The sequence below is a fragment of the Trichoderma evansii genome (genome assembly GCF_050947405.1).
Source record: "Trichoderma evansii strain SZMC 28006 chromosome Unknown GGI43scaffold_15, whole genome shotgun sequence".
In the NCBI taxonomy this organism is placed as follows: domain Eukaryota; kingdom Fungi; phylum Ascomycota; class Sordariomycetes; order Hypocreales; family Hypocreaceae; genus Trichoderma; species Trichoderma evansii.
This window is the reverse complement of record NW_028145191.1, coordinates 787154-806960: the sequence shown is the minus strand read 5'-3', so window position 1 is coordinate 806960 and position 19807 is coordinate 787154. Positions and strand designations below refer to the sequence as shown.

Below are 19807 nucleotides of genomic sequence, written 5' to 3'. Positions count from 1 at the left end.
ACCGAGGCAAAGTTAGCGTACCGTCGATGAGGAATATCATCTATAAAGTATTATAACTATGTACAGCTTATAGAATGGAAAATCATAGCTATTATCTATTCAATAACTCAATATAGACTAAGGTCAAACTAAGGTCAGTCTCCCTAAATCTCTGTGCTAGTCCGTCCATTCCTACCTGGGGCCCTTTTTGCCTTTGATAAATCTTGAGCAGCATTTCGCGTGAGAAGTCCAGCTACTATAAAAGCTAGCACGCTAATCAACTCAGGGATCAGCGATAAGATGACACGGATTGCGAGAGAACGTGTAACTGGGTTCAGAGACTTGTCTTGTGTGACCAGCGCAACAAGGGCGTAGATGACCCGAATGCCACTAAAAATATTCGATACAAGAACAGACCAGAGAAGCTATTGCCGATTTAGTCAATTAAAGTATTTTCATATACATTCATGAGGAATACTTACTTTAGTTCCTACAGCAATAGAAGATTTCGACATTGGAAACTTTGCAGGACGAGCCAGTGTCCATACTGATCCAATGACAATAAACGCCCAGGAGAGAGTTAAAAGAGCTATACCAACTTTCACCAAAGAAGCATCCTTGGAAGCATCTGAGGATTTGACGTCACTAGACTCCTGGTTTGACGCCCCAACGGCCAGAATAGCGACCCCAGTAGTAACGTTGACGTGAAATAACAGCACAACTGCCCATTTCACCATCTTTTCCAATGGGTCACTGTAATACGCTCTCCTATTCATATCCATTAGCATATACATATGAATAACTACATTCTTGAGTAGAAAGTAGAACCTTACGCTTCTTGTAGAATGCCAAATGCAGCGAGGAGAAGGGGAGATAAGCCAACGCTTGATATAATGCCTGCTGAAGTACTGCCAGACAGATCCATAGCACCTCCAACGATACGCAGCGTACAGAATGCGAAAAGATAAGCCCATCCAAGCAATCCAGCGCGACCATGTTTAAATAGGATATATATATTTGGAATGCTAAGTGTAGCATAAATGGCCAGCTCGGCGGTCGACGTCGCAGTCATAGTGTCTCACTTAGGTTCTCTATTTCTGGTGTCTCCAAGCACTTGGCCAATATATATTGATTTCGAAGTCGATTGATATTGAACGATGGTTCGAAAATTGTCTGTTGGCTTCTGTCGTTCACCGTCGCTGAGGGATATGAAGTTTGCTTTTTCGGCAGAGACAATCGTGGTCAAAGTAAATGAGAATGAGAATAAAAACTAATGGACAGGATATTAGGAAGCTCGCATCAAAAACTTGATTATAATAAAGGAGAGAAAAAAACGAAAGTTTGCGGTGGTGGTTCTGATGCTTATATGTATAAGCGGTGATTTGTTTACGAGTGTTTAGACAAGACGGCAATACCATCCATCCAGCGTCCGAACCCCTGAGTGCCTCATCCCTCTTGAGGCCTCCAGCCGCTCAATTGACAATAACTTCATCCTTCACGCAAATTTCATTCTGTAGGAATAGGATCTACAAAATAGCTTTACTTTCATTGGAAAAGGATAGCGGCCTGCGTCGAAACTGACCAGAGGCGCAGGCATCTAAAAAGTGGGACCTAAACGATACCGAGGAGCGATACCGAAGAACGAGCAGGGGTAAGAAATGGCGGCAGGTTTTAGGGCGGCGCGAAGGAGTGCTTTCATGGGGAAAATGAATGAAGAGAGAGTCCTGGTTTTCTAATTCTTCATCTTTATGCTATGCAGGTCGTGCTCGATAATCCGATTCTTAGTAGTTTAGATCCACCCGGCCTGGAGCGTGCTAGGGCAGACAATGATATATCTATTGTTAAATAGTACTAGACATTAAAAATTGCTTTCTTCTTTCCTTGGGCTCCCAGCCAGATTAAACGTGATGGCATGTTTCATCCACAACATCACTTCTCATTGCCGCGATCGCGGAGTACTTGCAGCGGCCACTCCATCATGTCATGCCATTCGCTGCTCAGACTGGCGTTGATGGCTTCAATCTCCTTTTCTGGACAATTACCTATCCACCACAGCCCATCGAGGCTACATAGCAAAGCGAAATAATGTGCGAGGATAACCATGGCGCGGGGACTTAGCATATCGATCAAGGTGAGGAAATGATTATGCAAGATGATGGGAAAAATTGTAGCTCTTCGAGCAACTTTCAGAGGCTCGTCTCCAGCTTCTTTTGCTGCCGCGACCGACCCGATGTACGCAACGGCTTTTGTGTATGCCTCATTTTCAACGTCATCTTGTGACTTATCAACATTTGCAGGCAGTAAGTGAGCAAATCGCGCACGGTTGGCTTCTGAATAGATAATTTCTGGATCAATGAAAGCCATAGCTCCCTTGGCCATGATACTAAGAGTTGAATTATGGTCTTCACCGATCATGCGTAGTCCGAGTGCAGCAACATTTCTGGCTCCTCTGCACATCTGAAGCCATTCTGTTGGTGGCTTATATGGTATATTGGGGTCGATCGGCTGAATCCAACGCTCTCTAAGGCTAGCAAAAGCATCGAATATGAGAATAATGGAAGTGAAGCTGGCCCCATTAGCAGTACGGTGATCCATAGAACCAAGTGCCTTGCGGTGGTGCCGTAGGGTAGCCTCGAAATATCTTGCTCTATATGCAAATAGCTCATCCTCTGCAATGCCGACCTGAGAGTTGCTGAAGACCATGTACAGGAGAGAGATGGAGTAAATGGCGGTGAGTAGAGGTTCATAGTCAAGAGCAATCTTGGGGACATCGCTGGACCAAATTTTGAGATTTTGAGGATCATAGCTACCTGGGAGCGTCTGGCAGACCTCAGTGGTCCACATGTGAAGCAACCGCAGTTCTAGATAGCGACGGTCACGGCTTTCTGCCGACATTATTGGCATCAACTCCTCAGTGTGTACGCCATTACGGACAGCAGCTTGGGTCGTTGCCGTTCCTGGCTGATGTAATACCGGGTCGATGAAACTACTATTTGGCTTCGAAGGCTCGCAAAAGTTTGTTCTATCATAAAAACAATCTACTTCATGGCGAACACAAGAATTCTGAGTCTCATTGTCAGAACATCTAAAATGTGTAGAATGTGTAGAATTGGATTAGGGCATATACGAACACACTTTGGTTTGGCCTCATCGCACTGTGTTTATACAGGAAATTTAGGTCAGATATTTTTGGATCAGCGTTGAGAAGCAAGTTGAAGATATGTGAGGCTACGTTACCTTGACGCGGCGAGCTCTGCAGCGAGCGCAGCCAGTCTTAGATTTAGTGTGATAAAGCCGAGGCATGGTGATAATGTATCCCGTGAGACTTCCAGAAACTTTTCACAATAAGCAATACAGACCACCTTTATAAATACTGCGAATTTTGTGCTTCCCATTTAAAAGGAGAGTAACTGAGTCCAAGCGCTGGCTTGGAGATGTTTTGAAGAGTCTGCACGTTATCAACCAGATCCTTCAAAAATTCACAGTGGCGCCTTAAATCACGTGGGCTGAGAGAGCGACAGCCCAGAGATTGTCTGGACTGTATCATAGCTCAACATCAATTTGTGGCAAGCCATTGAAGGTACATGAATGTCTTGGCAACTGATGGCCATCTATGCATCTTTATTTAGTGCTCTATGCTTTAGAATGGACGGGGAAATGGATGACCAAGTTTGTTGGTAGATTAAAAGCGCGTCCGATATTAGTGCATGTACGTTTATTCTGACATAATACAAAGAGGTAATCTTAAGTATGAGACATAAACAATTAAACCTCCACTTGTTTTATTTAGTTTATGTAATTAACAATAGTAAATGGATCACCCATCCACGTAAGACAGGGCGTGCTTCATAATATGAGACCTTTTGCTTGGCGTGTAGCACTTGTTCGTAGCTTAGGGTTGATTAACCATGTTTTCGATACATTCATTACCTCAGGTAGGCCAGGTAGGTACAGATACAAATAATCGAGTTAGAGCATGATTTTATATTTCGATGGCGATGTTCTTTTCTCCAAAATGTCGAATGCAATGCTCAGAGCCTACAAGGTTAATACGCGTACTGACTCGGCACATGTCCCCGAGTCGCGATCCAACAGCTCTCTACTGTACCTGACCCTAGTCGAGAAAGGTTCCGGCGATCGGTTTCTCCCGTTGTTAGCTCATGTTAATGGAGGTCCAATCATGTCCCATGCATTTCCAGGCTCATTGATGGCAAGTTTCCTCTGAACCACGACCTTCCCTATTGGAGCACTGTCAGCAACAGTAAGTTATGATTATTAGCAAAAAGGAATATTAACGAATTTTTACATCTAATCAACTTAGGCATTGGCATACGTCGCAATGGGAAGAAGTATTCGGGGTATAGAATGCATCGATAGATGAACTAGTAAAGCATAGTAACCGCGACCAGCGCAATCATCGTCCAAACATAAGATTGCTTCACAGAATATGTGAGAACAAGCTGAGCAAGAACACTGCAGTGCCCACGGCCATAGTAGTCTGCGGTAGCGCCATTTTAATCAACTATCCAATGGTTTCTTAATTATGACGTACGGATACAGCCAGGGAGGAAATAAGGGAAAATACAGTCAGCTGGAGGCTGTACTGAGACATATTCCCAAATCAGAGGTAGCGTGGCGTGTGCCGCTTCCTCCACTTTAGTTGAGTACGACTACGGCTGCAGCTTTAGTCAGGGTATTCCATAGCCTGAGCCTGTAGGCTTAGCTATGTGAAACATTATCACTAATAGGTAATAAGTCTTAGTCAGTATGTATGTAGCTACATGGATGGGCTGAATAAGTCCACGGTAAGACTTTGCTGGCCCTCTGAGGACACAGCCTGTGTAACAGAACATTCTTAATTCTCTATTCTATCTCATAGTTGGGCTTGTTTTGTATCACAATTCAGACTATACGAGATTGAGGCTTTGAAGCCAGCAATGGCACTCATTTCTCCTGATATTACCATGTCCCAAACCGAGCTTTTCCCCAAGACGGGGGCACCTGTGACCTCGAGTCCCGACCTTGAAAGCACCGAAGTCTGGAGATCCGAGCCCCAGACGCCTATGGTTGGAACGTCCAAGACAGAAGTGAGTTCGGACTCGTTTATTGGCTCGCCAAGATTAGAATTAGTAGCATCCGCAAAAGAGCCAACGCCGTCTACTATTCCCTTGACCAAACTCCCTCTCTTTCAACCTAGGCTATCGATCACCAGGGAAGAAGCCTTTGAAATATCTTACCAAAGAGCCCAAGTCTTAAATAAACACTACGGTGAGAATGGACCGCGCGCAAAGCTTTCGAGTAAAGGCCATGCTGATTCATTGTAAAGGACTTACGATTGAGGATATTGTCAACCTCACTCCTAGATTTTTCGATATACACAGAGACGATATCATTCCTAGGGATACCGGGTCACATGCCCTACTATCAATACAACATAATTTGGTGGCGGGGACTTTGGCACCATATGCCAAAGACTCGCGGCGGGTACAGGAGCTGTTGGAAAAGATTCTAGATTTCGAAGTATCGTGAGTATTTGCTACCAACGTCTCTGCCAACCTCATTTCTCCACATCCTCACTCCTCATTATTTTAAATATCTATCTAATACAGTGATAAAAAATAGAACGGCATTCATGTTGACAGAAGTCGGCCACGGTCTGGATGCGAAGAATCTGGAGACTGAAGTAAGGTTGCAGCCAGATGGTAGCTTCATCCTTCATACCCCCCGACCTGATGCTGCCAAGTAAGAAAACACCTCTTACTATTCAAAGCTTTTTAATAACCAAGATCTTTGACAGATGTTTACCGCCGTCAATGCCCATAGCAGGACTTCCATGCATTGCCGTGGTAATGGCGAAACTCATTGTTGTAGGTGAGGATCATGGTACCCGTCCCGTCGTAATAGCTTTAAGCGATGGGTTCCAGATGTGTAAAGGAATTACCTCTCGGTACGCAAGTTTCTCGTTTCTCTCAATCTCCAAAAAAAAATTAAAAGCTTTACAGTATTAACGATGAACCTAGCTTGCTGCCATTCATGGGAGGTATCGAATCGCCATTCGCCATCACTTCGTTTGATCAAGTGGCTCTACCTTCGACTGCTGTTCTCGGTAGTACGGATAAGCCTGCAGATATGCGCGCCAATTTTTTTCACCAGATTAGCCGCGTCGCTTCAGGAACACTGTCAATGAGTATGGCTATGATTCCCGCGCTCAAGATCGCCACATACATCACAGGCAAATACAGTCTCCGTCGCAAAATCGGGGTGGCCAACAAGGAGAGAATTCCCATCATGGCCTTCCGCACGCAGCATCAGCCAGTTTTGCTTGCGTTAGCACAGCTCGCTGTAATGACGCCCTTTTCAAATCAATGCATTCAATGGTTCAAAGACACTGCATCTTTTTCGCCCGAGGTCCGACATGGATTCGCGGTGATCCATAAATCCGTTTTTATCCAGATGGCTCAAGGAAGCATTCCTGAGTTGGTCGAGCGATGTGGTGCGCAAGGACTCTTCCAACACAACCAGATTTACGAATTTGACGTGAGTTTTATAAAGACTGATCGATTAAAGAATATTAAAGTAATAGTGAACCGCTGACAACTGGTAAATAGAATATGGTACGCGCATGCGCCATTTCAGAAGGCGACGCATTGGTTCTCAGCATCCGTAAGTTCAACCCTACTCGCCCGCATCCATGGATTCAGTCTGATAAAGATTCTTAACCGTAGGTCTTGCGGCGGAGCTATGCCTAGGTAAATACAAGATGCCCAAGGCCACAATGCCCGACTGTCTCTTAGCACAATACGAAGCCGGTCTGGCGGACGAGGCCTGGGAAATCGTCAGCTCCATTCCTGACGATGAGCGTCGGCGAGAATTCAACCGTCTCTTGGTCCCTCGCTGTAGGCCCATTGTCCAAGGTATTGGTCATCGTATGGTATATGAGGCTGCCGTTTCGGCCGGCGTTGATGCTGACCTACTTGCACTTTACGAGATCGGCGCTATCAAAGAGAATCTGGATTGGTATGTGGAAAAGGGTCTGCTTACAAGAGCAAAGTTCCGTGACATGGAAAACAAAGCGCTAGACACGCTTGAACCGCGTGTAGGCGAGCTTTTGGATCAGCTCAATGTGGAGGCGTATGTGACGGCGCCTATCGTTGAACAGTCGATGTTTGATGAATTTGTGAAAGGTCTGCCCAAGTTCACTGGCACTGCTGAGTTTCCTTGCTTGTAGCACGACACTGCGAGTAGATATATTAGGGGCATCAAAACTGATATCATATTGGCGCTGTCTTGTCTTTTGCGGTCACCGGGTGTCAAGGCCCACTGGCGAGAAAGCATGGGTAAGGGGCGCTTCCTGGATGCCCCCCCTTTGAGTGGCCGACAATTATGGATCACCTTGCTGTCCAGGTCAACCGCCTATGCTGTGGTGGCCGCAGTATACATGTATCTTTTCCGGCGCAACAGCACCACATCATGACGCTTGATTATAAGCCCAGACCGATGTATATGAAGTTCTCGGCGAGAAATTTCTGCCGGATCCGTCTCTAATCAGCTTTCTCTAGTCGGTTACTATGGCTACGAGATGATTGTTGTCGTATTCATCACAAATAGTAGTTAAATTCATCAAAATCTGCGCCAGGTTGTTAGTCTAAAGTCTTCTCAATCTACAAATCGACATATATTTAAGTAACCACGTTGTCTGTCTTAATTTTTCGTTAGAAAAGATACTTGTGGTAATGAATTCAGCTACGTATCTTCATTTTAGCATTAAAATTGGTATTTTAAAGCTTGTATCTACAATTTTCAAGCGGTCATTGCAGCAGTTTTGAACCACATGTACTCGGTAGTAAAACATTTATTTCCACTCAATCCGCTATATAGGAGCGCAAATATTTAGACGGAGTATTTTACGCATACAAGAAAAAGGGCGAAAAAGCAAAAAATTGAAGAGAGAAAAAAGAAGAAGAAAAAATTGAGATACATTGAATCAGTGAGTAAAGGCATGTAATTGAAGAGGCAGCATCTCAAATGCACATTCACTGCAGCACCATACAAAATACCGTTTGCATTGTTTATTTATGTATGTAGCTAAACTGTACTCTAAGAGAGTAAAAAAATAGAAAAAATATATATTCCTTTGTCGCATCAAAGATATTATTATGCGATTAAACTTCTTGCTGCCCTAGTGGTGTATTAATGCTATTCAGCGGCTTGGAAAAGTGACGAATATCACCATGGTGACCAGGTCATAGACAAAACAATGTGGATTAATGTCTAATAAACTTGGTCAAGTGTACGTTGTTAGGTACAAACGTTGATGAGCCAGATAATAAACGGATGGCGTCCTAGGGACATTGGGGGAAAGTTATTATAGCAAAAGTTTTGCTGTATCTAAACAAGAAGACCAGGTTACTTTTTTTTCATTCACGAATTAAATAAAATTCCTTGTATGTATATCTTGAGTACAATGTGAGCTTTAAGTGAATGTATTAAGCCCAGTATTTCGGATGAAGAAACTTTACCGCCCACCTCATCAGTTCAAACTCACTTTCTCGATGGCGTTCCTGACGACTCCATTTGTTGATTTTGGGATTCTTCATTTCAGTATAACTTTTGCTCTCTTTCCCCGGTCCTCTCTTCTTTTTTTCTTTCTCTTTTTTTTTATATACATACACGCCTTTCACGATTCTTCCGATACAAGCTACAAGCCTTCGCACTACACCACATACAACACTTCGACAACCATCTACCATCAATACATCTTCGCCAAGTTCTCACTCGCAAAGATGTCGTCCCTCGTTGTACTCCGAGGAAGAGTCGAGAAGAAGGGAGGGAAGAGACGTTCCCTCCAAAACCGACGTTCAGCTTTGCTGAACATGCCAATCGATCTCATCCGTGAGATCACCGACAAGCTGTCCCCCGCGGACAAAATCATCTTCGCCACGACCTGCCGACCAATTCGAAACACCATCGGTCGTGGCCAATTCCCCTCCGACCACGACCAATTCCCCTCCAACACATACGCGAACCAAGAAGCGCGAACCAAGAAGCGCGGTTCGAATACCTCGCCAGTATGTGCCGAGATATGCCCAACCATTGGGTCTGTGAGGAGTGCATGCAGTACCACTGCATCGACACCTCAGATACGCCAGTTGAGAGCTGCCCGACATGCCCGCTGGCGAATTCACACGGGCGATACAATCAGCCATTGAAGCTGATCCCGGGAGACGAATACGAGCTGGGAAGACGCCACGTCCAGCTGGCCCTGAAGTACATCAGGATGGGCGACTCACTCCTCCCCAGACACCGCTTGTACTTGCGGCGTCTCATGGCGGCCCGGCAGTATTCTCTCTCCTACCCATGGGAGACGAAGCTGATGATCACCGCCAAGATCATCCCGCGCATCGTCGAAGGCAGATTTCTCCTCAGGAGCATCTGCGAGTACCGGCAATCGTCACAGCCGGTAACCAAGGAGCTCATCGCCAGCGAGTCCGTATGCCAGCACCAGCAATTCTTCCCGCTGCAGGACGACGTCTGGAGCAGCGATCCCTTCCACCAAGACTTGCGCCAATTCCACAAGGCGGTTCACGATTCATTCGAGTCGCCAGGAATAGAGATGCGCAGCCACTGCCCTCACTGCTTCACGGACTTCTCCGTGACAACCACAAAGAAGATCATCCGAGTTTCGGTCTGGATGGACTTGGGCACCGAGAGCTCTCCCCTCGACCCCTTCTGGCACTCATTTGTATTTAATCCAGACTTACGCCCTCCCGAGGAAGTCGAATACAATGAGCCTGGTCGAGTCCGTGAGCTCTACAGCAGTGAGGAGGAGGAGTAAGGTCGTTGCACGATTCGCAGGGCAACAAAAAGGGGAGATATGGGTGGGCATTGAAGCTGGCAATGTTACTGTTTGAGGGTTGAGCGATATACCCGGGGTGATACTATCTTTTCTTTATACTTTGTTTTCTTTCTACATCTTTGTTCTATTAAAAGATGAAAAGAAAAGAAAAGAAAAGAAAAGAAAGTGAAGGGAAGGAAAAGAGCAGAATAAATTCACTTGTGCAGCAAACATCATTGAGATAGATAGAAATAAGATAAAAATTCTTTATAACCCAGGTATATTTTCCTTGTCTTAAATAAATCCAAGAACATCGCGCTTCCTATGTGCCAACACAATCCATTCGTAAATTTCCGAGAAATCGCTGATATCACTTGCGTCTTCTTCTCCCTCGGGCTTGTACTTCTTGAGATTATCTATCGCCCAAACCATCTCCTTTGTGAGCGGCGGCGGAGTTCTCCCCTGTCCATTCAAAGTTGCCAAGCCAGACCATTTGAAGAACCCCTGTAGCCATTCATGAGTTTCACCGTTGTCCCATGTGATATCATGGAATTTGCGGTGTTCTCGGGATCTTTCTCTCTCTCTTTCATCCTCCCAGGCTCGTTGCTCGGTTACTGGCGGAAGCGGGACTGGGTTGCGATTGGCAAATAGACGAGCGAGGGCAATGGCTTGATATTCAAAGCTTCGGAATGTCAACACGCGGGGCAGTCCCACAATGCCCAGATTTGGGAAATCTTGGAAGAAGGTGTGCCAATAGCTCTTCACCAACTTTCCTTTTTTGTCGTCCCACAGAGGCTGTCCATTCTTCTTGGCGTCCCAGAAGGGATATGATGGCTTATAACCCGTACAGTATATCACTGTATCAATATCATCCAAGTAAGTACCATCTTCAAAGAGAATTCTGCCATTAGGCAGGAACTCGGAAATGACAGGCTTCCACTCAATTCCCGTGGATGGCGAGTCTCCCTCCCACCACGCTTTTGATCTCCTGGACTGGTAAACGGGAAGCTGAGCAGTCGAGACCAGTTCTCGGCTTACATCTGTTCCCGAAGCAGAGTTGCCAATCACAAGAACTTTCTGTGACTTGTACGAGCTGGCCGATCTATATGTTTTAGAGTGAACAACATGTCCAGGGAACTTTTCAATGTACTCGTTTAGTCCCTTGACATTTGGAATCTAAGATGGTCAGCATCCAGCAAAGCAAGTTGGTGTGAGAGCCACTTACTGTCGGCACAGAATAGTGGCCGTTTGCTAGAATCACGGCGTCGAATATTTCTTCCCACCAGACATCAGCGTCTTGAAGAGCATCGTATTTTCTAAGCGTCAATTTCCATTGATTGGAACCATTATTTGATGGGTGCTTAATCTTGGAGACGTCTTCAACTGTGGTGTTTAGCTCCAAGAATGAATCTGTTTTGTGTAATGCAAAGTAATTTTCTATGTATTGGCGAGGAATATGATGCGGAGCAAAGGGTCCATATGCAAAGCGACAATCTGAAAATGACATGGCAATTTCAGGTACGTTCGTTCTTGTAAAGTCTCTGTCAGCACACGCCGGCTATATAGCGACCAAGACACTTGCACACTCACGTCAAGTTATCATAGATGGGCGTCTTGGAGAATCGCTCCTGTTTATTTGGGGGCAAGACGGCAGGGAGGCTTTTGGGAATCGCCAGAGGGGGGTCTATTTCAGCTGGCGTTGCTCCTGGACGTCCCAGCAGGCTGGGCTTAACTGCAGCATCGTATATCCTGCAGTCGTATAAGAATAAGGTGCAGCGTTACAGTGGAAATAATTCTCACCATGTTCCTCCCGCGGCTTCTCTTCTCTCAAAAACACGAATTACATCAAACACTTCTTCAGCTTTCAAAGCCGCCGCCGTTATCGCTCCTGGATGCGAGCGTTAGTAATTGTCGTCAGCTTAGATGCTTAGCTCCATTCTAGCTACCTGCAGCTCCAGCCCCAATAACAGCAACGGACTTGATTTGATTCCCTCCTCCCATTGTATCTGAATATTATCAATTTGAAAATAGTTTATATATTCTGAGGAAAAAAAATGATATGAGGGAGATTTGAAATCGGACGCTATGAGAATCATAAATATCTTAGGATATCATGTAACTATCACGTGCGGTTGGATGTCGTGATTGACTCGGGTGATGGCACGATGCTAGCTTTATATGTCAGCTTTCTTTTATCAGCAAATAGGTGCATAAAACGCGTTATCTCAGAGTATCTTGAGAGGCCAGAGAAGTCGCAATGGGAAATCACAACTTTTAAATAACAGGCTGTCCACCCAACCCAGTGAGACAATCGGAGTTAGTTACATGCAGGGAGGAATAGCTGATCAAATTAGACAAGACACCGGCAGGTGGCTCTCCAGAACGTAGCCAGTGTGTCTCGAGGGACGCCCAACTCAGAAAAATCTATGCAGAATCAACGGCGCAATACCTATCCAAGAGAAGTCTATTTCGTTATTACTTTGCGGTAAAATGATTGATAGCAAGAAGTACCGATCAAGATTATCTGAAATAAGCACTACCCCACAATGCCCTCTGCTGTAAGACATATATAGCACCTTCGCAGCCTATCTCTTCTGCAATTCCGATCTTCTGGTTTCATACTTTATGAACATTGCGTGGTCATTGCTAGCTGACTTATATATAGTGCCAGGCAGGGGTATGAAGTGCTCCGAAAAGTCGGCACCGCTGGCTCACACGCCTCATCAAGCATATAGTGTCCGAGACAGCGTTCACTCTTTTATCATACGAGTACGTCATGTCACCGCAAGACGTCTTGCATCGCAATTTCGTACTTGTAATTACAAAAAAAAAGGTTGTAATAATGCGGAATTTTTTTTTTAATCTTTTTTTTTTAATCTTTTTTTTTATATTTAGCGTCATATTTTACAGATTTATATCTGTGTCTCTGTATTGTTGTATTTTTTTTCCCCTCTCGATGCTGGAGTAAAACTCTCCTCCCGGTTAGTCGGAAATGACTTTGAATCAGCGTCTCCACAGCTCTAATGCGATCGATCCGAGATGGCGGCACGAAAAATCATTTAAATGCTAGTAATACGGATCTAAAATTATAACCATGTAGGCAAGCTTATCCTTTCTGCCTTGGCTGGGGAGGAAATGGAATGTTTAAAATCTAAAGTTAATGTTCTATACCGTTTAATGAGCCTTACAAAGTCACTCACTCTGCTTACTCACAACCGCTATTACTCCATACATGTGGTCTGAGCACCAATCTCAGGGACTGTCGGCAGTCTGAACTTTAAACAATGCCAAAATCATCCATCTCCGACGCGTTATTCCTATATCTCATATAATATCATCATCATCATCCCGTGATTAGCCGTCTATTGAGCATGATTTTATGTTGAATGACGCGTTAGTTTCCCATACATATGCCGTGTTTGTCGTAATATTGTCGCGATGAAAGCCTCTGCCTATCTTGCTACCATCATCTCGGCGCTGGTCGCCCAAGCCGCTCGCATAGTCCAATCCAACGACGACGGCTGGGCTGAGTTGTATCTTCGCTCTTTTAATGACGCCTTAAATGAGGCTGGTCATGATGTTGTCTTATCGGCGCCAGCAGATAATCAGTCTGGAAGCGGTGCGTGCATCTCATCTTCGTTGTGTGCTTGTCTCACAACACCTGGCCACAATAACTACGCATATATCACATGTATATGTCTCGATATCAGCCAATTAGCTAATAATTAACCGGACATTGACTCAGGCTCCAGCGATTCACCTCCAACACCCCGAACGGAACCCTGCGGATACGACTCTTGTATCGGCAACGGCAGCACCACTGGCCATAATGATACACGGCCTGATCTCAACTGGGTCAATTCCTTTCCCGTAACTGCCATGAAATATGGCATAGAAACTTTCGGCCCTCAGCTGTGGAATGGCTCTGCTCCCGAGTTTGCCGTAGCAGGACCTAATGTCGGCACCAATGTCTTTGTCCAACTGCCGTAATACCTATCTCCCAATTCCGCTCTAACCCACAGAAAATTATGAGCTAACACTTTCATAAATAAACAGATTCAGCGGCACAGTTGCTGCTGCTGCATATGCGGCTCATGACGCCGGCATCCCTTCAATTGCCTTTTCTGCAGCTTCAACCGGCCGTCTTGCATTTGATACAGATCCGGTGCCTCTTCGCAGTAGCCTCTACGGTCTGCTGGCTGCACAGATAACCGACAAGATAATCTCTTCTGGAGCTCCGTATCTTCCTCCAGATGTGTTTCTCAATGTTAACTTTCCTAAAGTCGAAGGCAGCTGCACCGACCCTTCTGACTTCAAATGGGTCCTTACACGAATCAACCCTGGTTTCCTTTCGCCCCCAGATGTTACCTTTTGTGGTGGTGAGCGGCTACCTACCGAGTTATCCGTAATTACGCATGGTGGATGCCTCATCTCTGTTAGTGTCGCTAACGCCAAAGACAAAACTACTGCGTCGGCTGAGAGCCAGGCGGTTGTTCGTGATAAACTACACGATTTACTGAGCTGCCTGTCCAGCTCAGTAGAAATTATGGAAAGTGCAGATCAAAACATGCTTCATGATTATGAAGAATATTTATAAAGGATATGTTAATCATATAATCGCATTAATACCTACGAATTCACTATTAAACCAAGATAGACTTGGAAATAAATATCGCCATACAAAGTGTTGTAGCGGCTAGTATATTGCAGGTGGCTTGATAAATACGGGAATAATTTAAGGTCTGCTCTATGAAAGGCAAAGTTCTGACCATCGCCATACAATATAAGCTCTGTTCATACTATTTACCAACCCACGAAAGCGATATTCAATCATAGTGATCCCCACATTGATAGCTTTTTTGAAATCGCATTTCACATATCTAGCTGCTCGCGATTAATAGTTTCAGAGGCGGCGAGGCTATTGCCATTAGGTATATTAATGGCAGCGCTAATTCAACAACCAATTTGACATCAGTCGGGCGTCTGTTCTAGGCAGACCATGAATGCTGCGTTCGGACAAAATTATCTAGATTAACACCTCTCAATCAGAAATTTAACAATATCCAATCGTTTATTCGCAACAGCTCTTGAAACTGGTGTTCTGCCACAACAGTCCTCGGTTTCAATATTAGCGCCTGTCTCAACGAGGAATTTAACAGTGTTCAAATGGTTATTCTCAACAGCCCATGAAAGCGGAGTTTTGTGAAGATTATCACTGTGTTCAATATCGGCGCCGTTCTCAGCCAAGAATTTGACAACAGCCAAATGGCCGTGCTCGGCAGCCCAAGAGAGCGATTTTTTACCATCACAATCCCTGTCTTCCATATCAACACCTTTATCAACCAAGAATTTAACAACAGCCAAATGGTCGTATTGAGCAGCCCATGAAAGCGATTTCCTCTGAAAGATGTCCCCGCTATCGACATTGGCACCTTTCTCACTTAATAATTTAACAATTGCGAGGTGGCCGTGCTTAACAGCCCAAAGTAACGGAGTTTTGCGAAAAGTATCTCTGTATTCCATATCGGCGTCTTCCTCAATCAAAACTTTGACAACTGCCAAGTGGCCATGCTCAGCAGCCCAAGAAAGCGGCGTTTTGTCACCGAGGTCCGGGGTATCAGTTCCGACACCTTTCTCAATTAATAGTTCAACAATATCCAAGTGGCCGTACTCAGCTGCCCATGAAAGCGGCGTTCGATTATGTCCATCTGCTGAACGATATACGGCACCTTTTTCACCTAGTAACTTGACGATTTCTCGGTGCCCGTTTTTAGCAGCCCATAAAAGAGGTGTCTGGCCATTATTATCCATTATATCAATGCCGGCGCCTCTATCAAGGAGCAACTTCACAATAGCCTCATGCCCGCCACTGGCGGCTAGAGAAAGTGGTGTTCGACCATCCTCATCCCTGTTATCCATGTCCGTTTCCGCTAGTAATACGAATTCAGCTGCGATGCTAAATCCGTATATAGATGTAATTCGCAAGACTTCATCTCTGAATCTTACTGCGATAGCGTCTTGTGTGCTGTTTTCGCTCAAAGAGCCCTGTTGTAACCTAGAACTAGCCCATCTCTCTAGCAAGGAAGCACCGGGATCGCTGTTGGTCAAGAGCTCAATGAATTGAGAAGTGGCGTATTCAATATTGGCATCTTGTTCACTACTCTCAATGTGAGACTTGATGTATCTGAGAGCATAGGACGCAAACGGTCTTCTATTAAGATACTGACAATAGTCTTTAAAATGCGCCATATCCCAGTCTTTGATGTTTGGTAGTTTTCCTACTACAGAGGTATTTGTGGCGCAAACAGAAAGATATCGGATACAAGTAATAGCTATATTACTATGCGCATGCGTCTCGGATACCCAAAATGCTGAATTTGCGACTGGCCCATCGGGATTGAGGAAAAATTCACGAACGGTCTGATGCATTATTTGAACTATCTGATTACCTGTGATTAATTAGTTGAAATTTTCAAAATCTGGAAACTTTTTCATACATACCATTATGGTTCTTAATTTCTAAAAAGTTGCCTCCGCTTGAAAGGATGACGCGCTCGGATGATGGAATACGCTTTTCAAATAAAGCATCAGAAGGGATAAACTTAGGATCGGAGTCGATACTGTCTGGAATACCAAGGACATGAAGAACTTCGTCAACTGTGAGCGGGCGCCTCGCAAAGAGGATAAATTGGAACAATTTAGCCGCATGCAAAAGAGACGATTTATTCTGTTTCATTTTCTCTAACATGAGGCCGTAGAAATCCTCAAGCTCAGTAAGAAGTTGTTTGAGAAGCTCAAAAACTTCTTCTTCCGAATAACCTTCTTCATGAGCCTCTATTAATTGCTCACTGATCAATTTTACCCATAGAAACACTCCCTAAGCATTTTCGAGGATGTATGCAGCTGCCTGGGCGAGAAGATCCGTTGAATCGAGACCGTACAGTTGCGACTGCGCATAGTTATAAATGTCGGACCTTGTTTCATCATCCATTTTTATGAAATTATGAAATTGATCTCTGCGAGCTTCAAGCTGTGCAACTGGACGACTTGCCATAAATACCTTCACAACAGCGTGTTTCATTTCAGAACACAGCTCGAGGAACAAGCCAAGAATATCGCGCCTGTCTTTTTCTTCGAACTCATCTACTGCGTCAATAATCAAATAAAAGCGTTTGTTTATCCGGTAGTCTTGTAATGATTCGAGGATTCTCTTCAGAGTATCATAGCCCCATTTGAAGCGAGGCCCATAACGCTGATGGGCCCGATATTCGGTTTGGCAATGGTGATAAAAAAAGCCCTCGTCTTGGTACAAAAGATCATATAAAATGGACAAAAGCATATTATAATGACTTCTTTGAAGTTCGCCGTCTCTGAAACTATAAAAGAATCTTGCCAAAATGGCTTGTTGAGCGGCTGGCTCTTTGAGTAGCAGATTGCGATTGAAATATTTCATTAGGGTACTTTTACCACTGCCAGGTTTTCCTTGAATATAGAGGAGTCTAGAAGTATCAGAAGTAGACCAGCTCTCATACTCTTTATGCGTCCAAATCCACTCAAAGGAGCCTTCGTGCTCTTGCGAGATCTTGTCATATCTTGTGTTTTCAAATTGAAGGCTTCTCAAACACTCTTTGTCTATATTGTCAGTTACAAATTACTAGTTTCTGAAATTAGGGCATAGAGTATCTGACTAACCTTTCCTTTCCTTGTCATACTCAATATGCAGATAATCTTGAAAGAGGTTCATGGTCTCAGATCTTTCCGAGCTTGTGAGTAATATTTTGGTATTCGGTTTTTGTTGTTGAATATATTTTAGAAACGGTACAAGGCGTTCTTGGATCGATTTGATTACGTCGAGTTCATCGATTACTACCAAAAGACGCCCTTGTATTTCGCAATCCAATGCATCCTTCAACCAAGTCAGAATGTCCTAGTTGTTTCTCTGTTTAATATTATCCTCATGTACTTCAAGAAGATATCTTCGTTAAACTTTTCTTCTTTCCAGTCAAGGTAGTCGCTAACATTAAGCTTTTTTAAGAGCCTACTGAAGAAGCTGCGAATTATTGGAGTTCTCTGTTCTTCTGGTGAGCAGTATATTAGCTCTAGAAGAAATACATAGAGAAATGTAGCCATACTGGGCTCCCTTGGCTCCATCAGTTCCCCCCGTTTCACCAGCGGCTTCATAGCTGAACAAAATATGGACAGAACAGAGTAGCCGGCTGCTTTTCCCCGATTCGCAACGTGTAATGAGAGTTGACAGAGGCTGTTCTCAGGTAAAAACCCCGTGAGGTAAAGCGTCTGAGGGCCCCGCTCTAGACTCCATCGATTAAAGTCGATATTTCTTAACGCCCAATGAAACTTGGGATCATCGTCGTGTATAGGTTTTATTGAAGATTTCTGATATCTGTAATTCGATAATCGTAGTATATTCAACAACTGGCCTAAATTAAACTCGTGTAAAGCGCTTTGAAGCATATGCTATTACAAACCTAACTTTAGCACATCCTATGACTGTTTTCATTTTCTTGGTTGATGGTAAACATACATATATAGCTTCTCCACCAAAGGAAAGTTTCAAAACGTCCTCGGCAGCTGGCGTAGCTAATAATACCTCTTTAGCGTAAGCGGCAGCAACTACAGCCGCATAAGGTTGCCATTTCTTATTTTTGTGTGAGTCTGCATAATCGCATATTCCTCGAACAACGAGGCAAGAGAAGATGTCCATAAGCCCCGCGGCCTCCATCTCAAAACATATGATATTTTTCTCATCGCGAAGCCTTTCTCTGGTTGGTCCATGTCTCATGACTTGATTTGCTGAGCCAATTAGACCATAATGGATGGTAGGATCTGTATCTTTGCGAGGCTTCCGAAGTACCAAAGCTTCTCTGTCGCAGGATCGGCAACTGAGTTCTCCATTTGGGTGCTCGTAGTCTACTCGAAAAAGTTGATCATGTTCCAAGCCGGGATGGCAGAATCGTGTCTGCATCTTCTCATTTGATTCAAGCATACGGCTAATATACTGAGGGATACTGCTCTCAGATATTCGATGGCGCGCTCGTAACGTTGAGACGATATTACTTAACACTACAGATGTCTTGTTTAATACACCAGTTTGGAAAAATTTGCCTTCTCTCATCGTTTTTCCAAAATCGTATTGTAAAACACCACCTAAAATGCCAATAAGCGTTGAAAAATTTGAACAAACAAATACTCACTTACCAGAGTTCACCGATGGGCAGCTAACCACTACATCTCCGAGCCGGATATCTTCATTTGGATCATCACGGGGCTCACTTGGAGCTCCACCTCCAATGCCTACCATCAAGCAAAAGTCGATGTTTGGAAAGCTGCGTCGCATATTAGTCGCGACACTGGCCGCGGCATTTGTACCAGTTGTTCCTGCTGGAAGGCACGTCATAACGACTTTGTGTTGGTCAATCTGTCCTAAAATATAAGCATTCGAATCTCCCTGCGACTGAGGAAGTCTTGGAAGCTCATAATCTAGCATTGCCGCTGATGCTGCCAGTTCCACCTCCAAAGCGCAGATCCATGCCACAGTATAGTTATCTCGCGTGAGGGGTTTCTGGAGTCCTCTCGTTCATAGTCTCTGCAATGCGTTTATTATCAATTTAGTGACAAGTCTACTGAGAAGGAATGAGGTCAGCACAGCCGTGGAATTAAACTACAACACCGAAATATTCAACCCTTACTATGCTGATAGAAAATGTTAAAGCGATACAATAATAGTTAGCCAATACGTACTAGATGCTTGTCCGAGTCAACAACCGCCCTGGGCTTTTGCGATGGCAAAGCGTGCAGATGTGATCGGGAATAACAGCAGAGGAGATGCATAGACCTACTAGTGGTAGTGTAAAAAAAAGTAATATAACAAAGACACATATCTTTGATCACAACGGGCGCCCAAAATGCGCACCATATTGAGTCAGGCATCCATGTGCATCGGGCCATCCAATGAGTGTGATTTCTTCTCCAAGT

General features: G+C 44.4%; 7 protein-coding genes across 7 annotated transcripts; 3 read left to right on the top strand and 4 right to left on the bottom strand.

Annotated features, from left to right (window-relative positions):
* Window positions 1–76: 76 nt before the first annotated feature.
* Window positions 77–1514, bottom strand: GGI43DRAFT_99484 (uncharacterized protein). The gene is made up of 3 exons (XM_083210649.1): window positions 813–1514; window positions 462–747; window positions 77–404 (listed from the first exon to the last, which is right to left on the bottom strand). Exons 1-3 carry the CDS (start codon window positions 1049–1051, stop codon window positions 144–146), a joined length of 786 nt encoding a protein of 261 aa, XP_083059007.1. The 5' UTR covers window positions 1052–1514; the 3' UTR covers window positions 77–143.
* Window positions 1515–1705: 191 nt separating this feature from the next.
* On the bottom strand, window positions 1706–3704 carry GGI43DRAFT_409634 (Zn(II)2Cys6 transcription factor domain-containing protein). Its single transcript, XM_083206543.1, has 3 exons — window positions 3217–3704; window positions 3111–3134; window positions 1706–3042 (listed from the first exon to the last, which is right to left on the bottom strand). Exons 1-3 carry the CDS (start codon window positions 3280–3282, stop codon window positions 1909–1911), a joined length of 1224 nt encoding a protein of 407 aa, XP_083059006.1. The 5' UTR covers window positions 3283–3704; the 3' UTR covers window positions 1706–1908.
* A 1239-nt stretch (window positions 3705–4943) lies between these two features.
* Window positions 4944–7207, top strand: GGI43DRAFT_424034 (uncharacterized protein; the record flags this gene model as incomplete). Its single annotated transcript, XM_083208318.1, has 7 exons — window positions 4944–5247; window positions 5306–5504; window positions 5602–5721; window positions 5777–5926; window positions 6000–6516; window positions 6588–6642; window positions 6705–7207. 7 exons carry the CDS (start codon window positions 4944–4946, stop codon window positions 7205–7207), a joined length of 1848 nt encoding a protein of 615 aa, XP_083059005.1.
* A 1555-nt stretch (window positions 7208–8762) lies between these two features.
* Window positions 8763–9814, top strand: GGI43DRAFT_424033 (uncharacterized protein; the record flags this gene model as incomplete). The annotated part of the gene is made up of 2 exons (XM_083208317.1): window positions 8763–8952; window positions 9024–9814. The coding sequence occupies 2 exons, from the start codon at window positions 8763–8765 to the stop codon at window positions 9812–9814; spliced, it is 981 nt and encodes a 326-aa protein (XP_083059004.1).
* A 280-nt stretch (window positions 9815–10094) lies between these two features.
* Window positions 10095–12007, bottom strand: GGI43DRAFT_99252 (uncharacterized protein). Its single transcript, XM_083210647.1, has 5 exons — window positions 11761–12007; window positions 11615–11702; window positions 11405–11563; window positions 11040–11343; window positions 10095–10990 (listed from the first exon to the last, which is right to left on the bottom strand). The coding sequence occupies exons 1-5, from the start codon at window positions 11813–11815 to the stop codon at window positions 10109–10111; spliced, it is 1488 nt and encodes a 495-aa protein (XP_083059003.1). The 5' UTR covers window positions 11816–12007; the 3' UTR covers window positions 10095–10108.
* A 1091-nt stretch (window positions 12008–13098) lies between these two features.
* On the top strand, window positions 13099–14628 carry GGI43DRAFT_99112 (SurE domain-containing protein). The gene is made up of 3 exons (XM_083210646.1): window positions 13099–13433; window positions 13560–13800; window positions 13871–14628. Exons 1-3 carry the CDS (start codon window positions 13253–13255, stop codon window positions 14409–14411), a joined length of 963 nt encoding a protein of 320 aa, XP_083059002.1. The 5' UTR covers window positions 13099–13252; the 3' UTR covers window positions 14412–14628.
* A 217-nt stretch (window positions 14629–14845) lies between these two features.
* On the bottom strand, window positions 14846–19169 carry GGI43DRAFT_424030 (uncharacterized protein; the record flags this gene model as incomplete). The annotated part of the gene is made up of 10 exons (XM_083208316.1): window positions 14846–15607; window positions 15821–15998; window positions 16038–16263; window positions 16316–16662; window positions 16756–17440; window positions 17507–17741; window positions 17834–17884; window positions 17927–18289; window positions 18357–18979; window positions 19031–19169. The coding sequence occupies 10 exons, from the start codon at window positions 19167–19169 to the stop codon at window positions 14846–14848; spliced, it is 3609 nt and encodes a 1202-aa protein (XP_083059001.1).
* Between the last annotated feature and the right edge of the window lie 638 nt (window positions 19170–19807).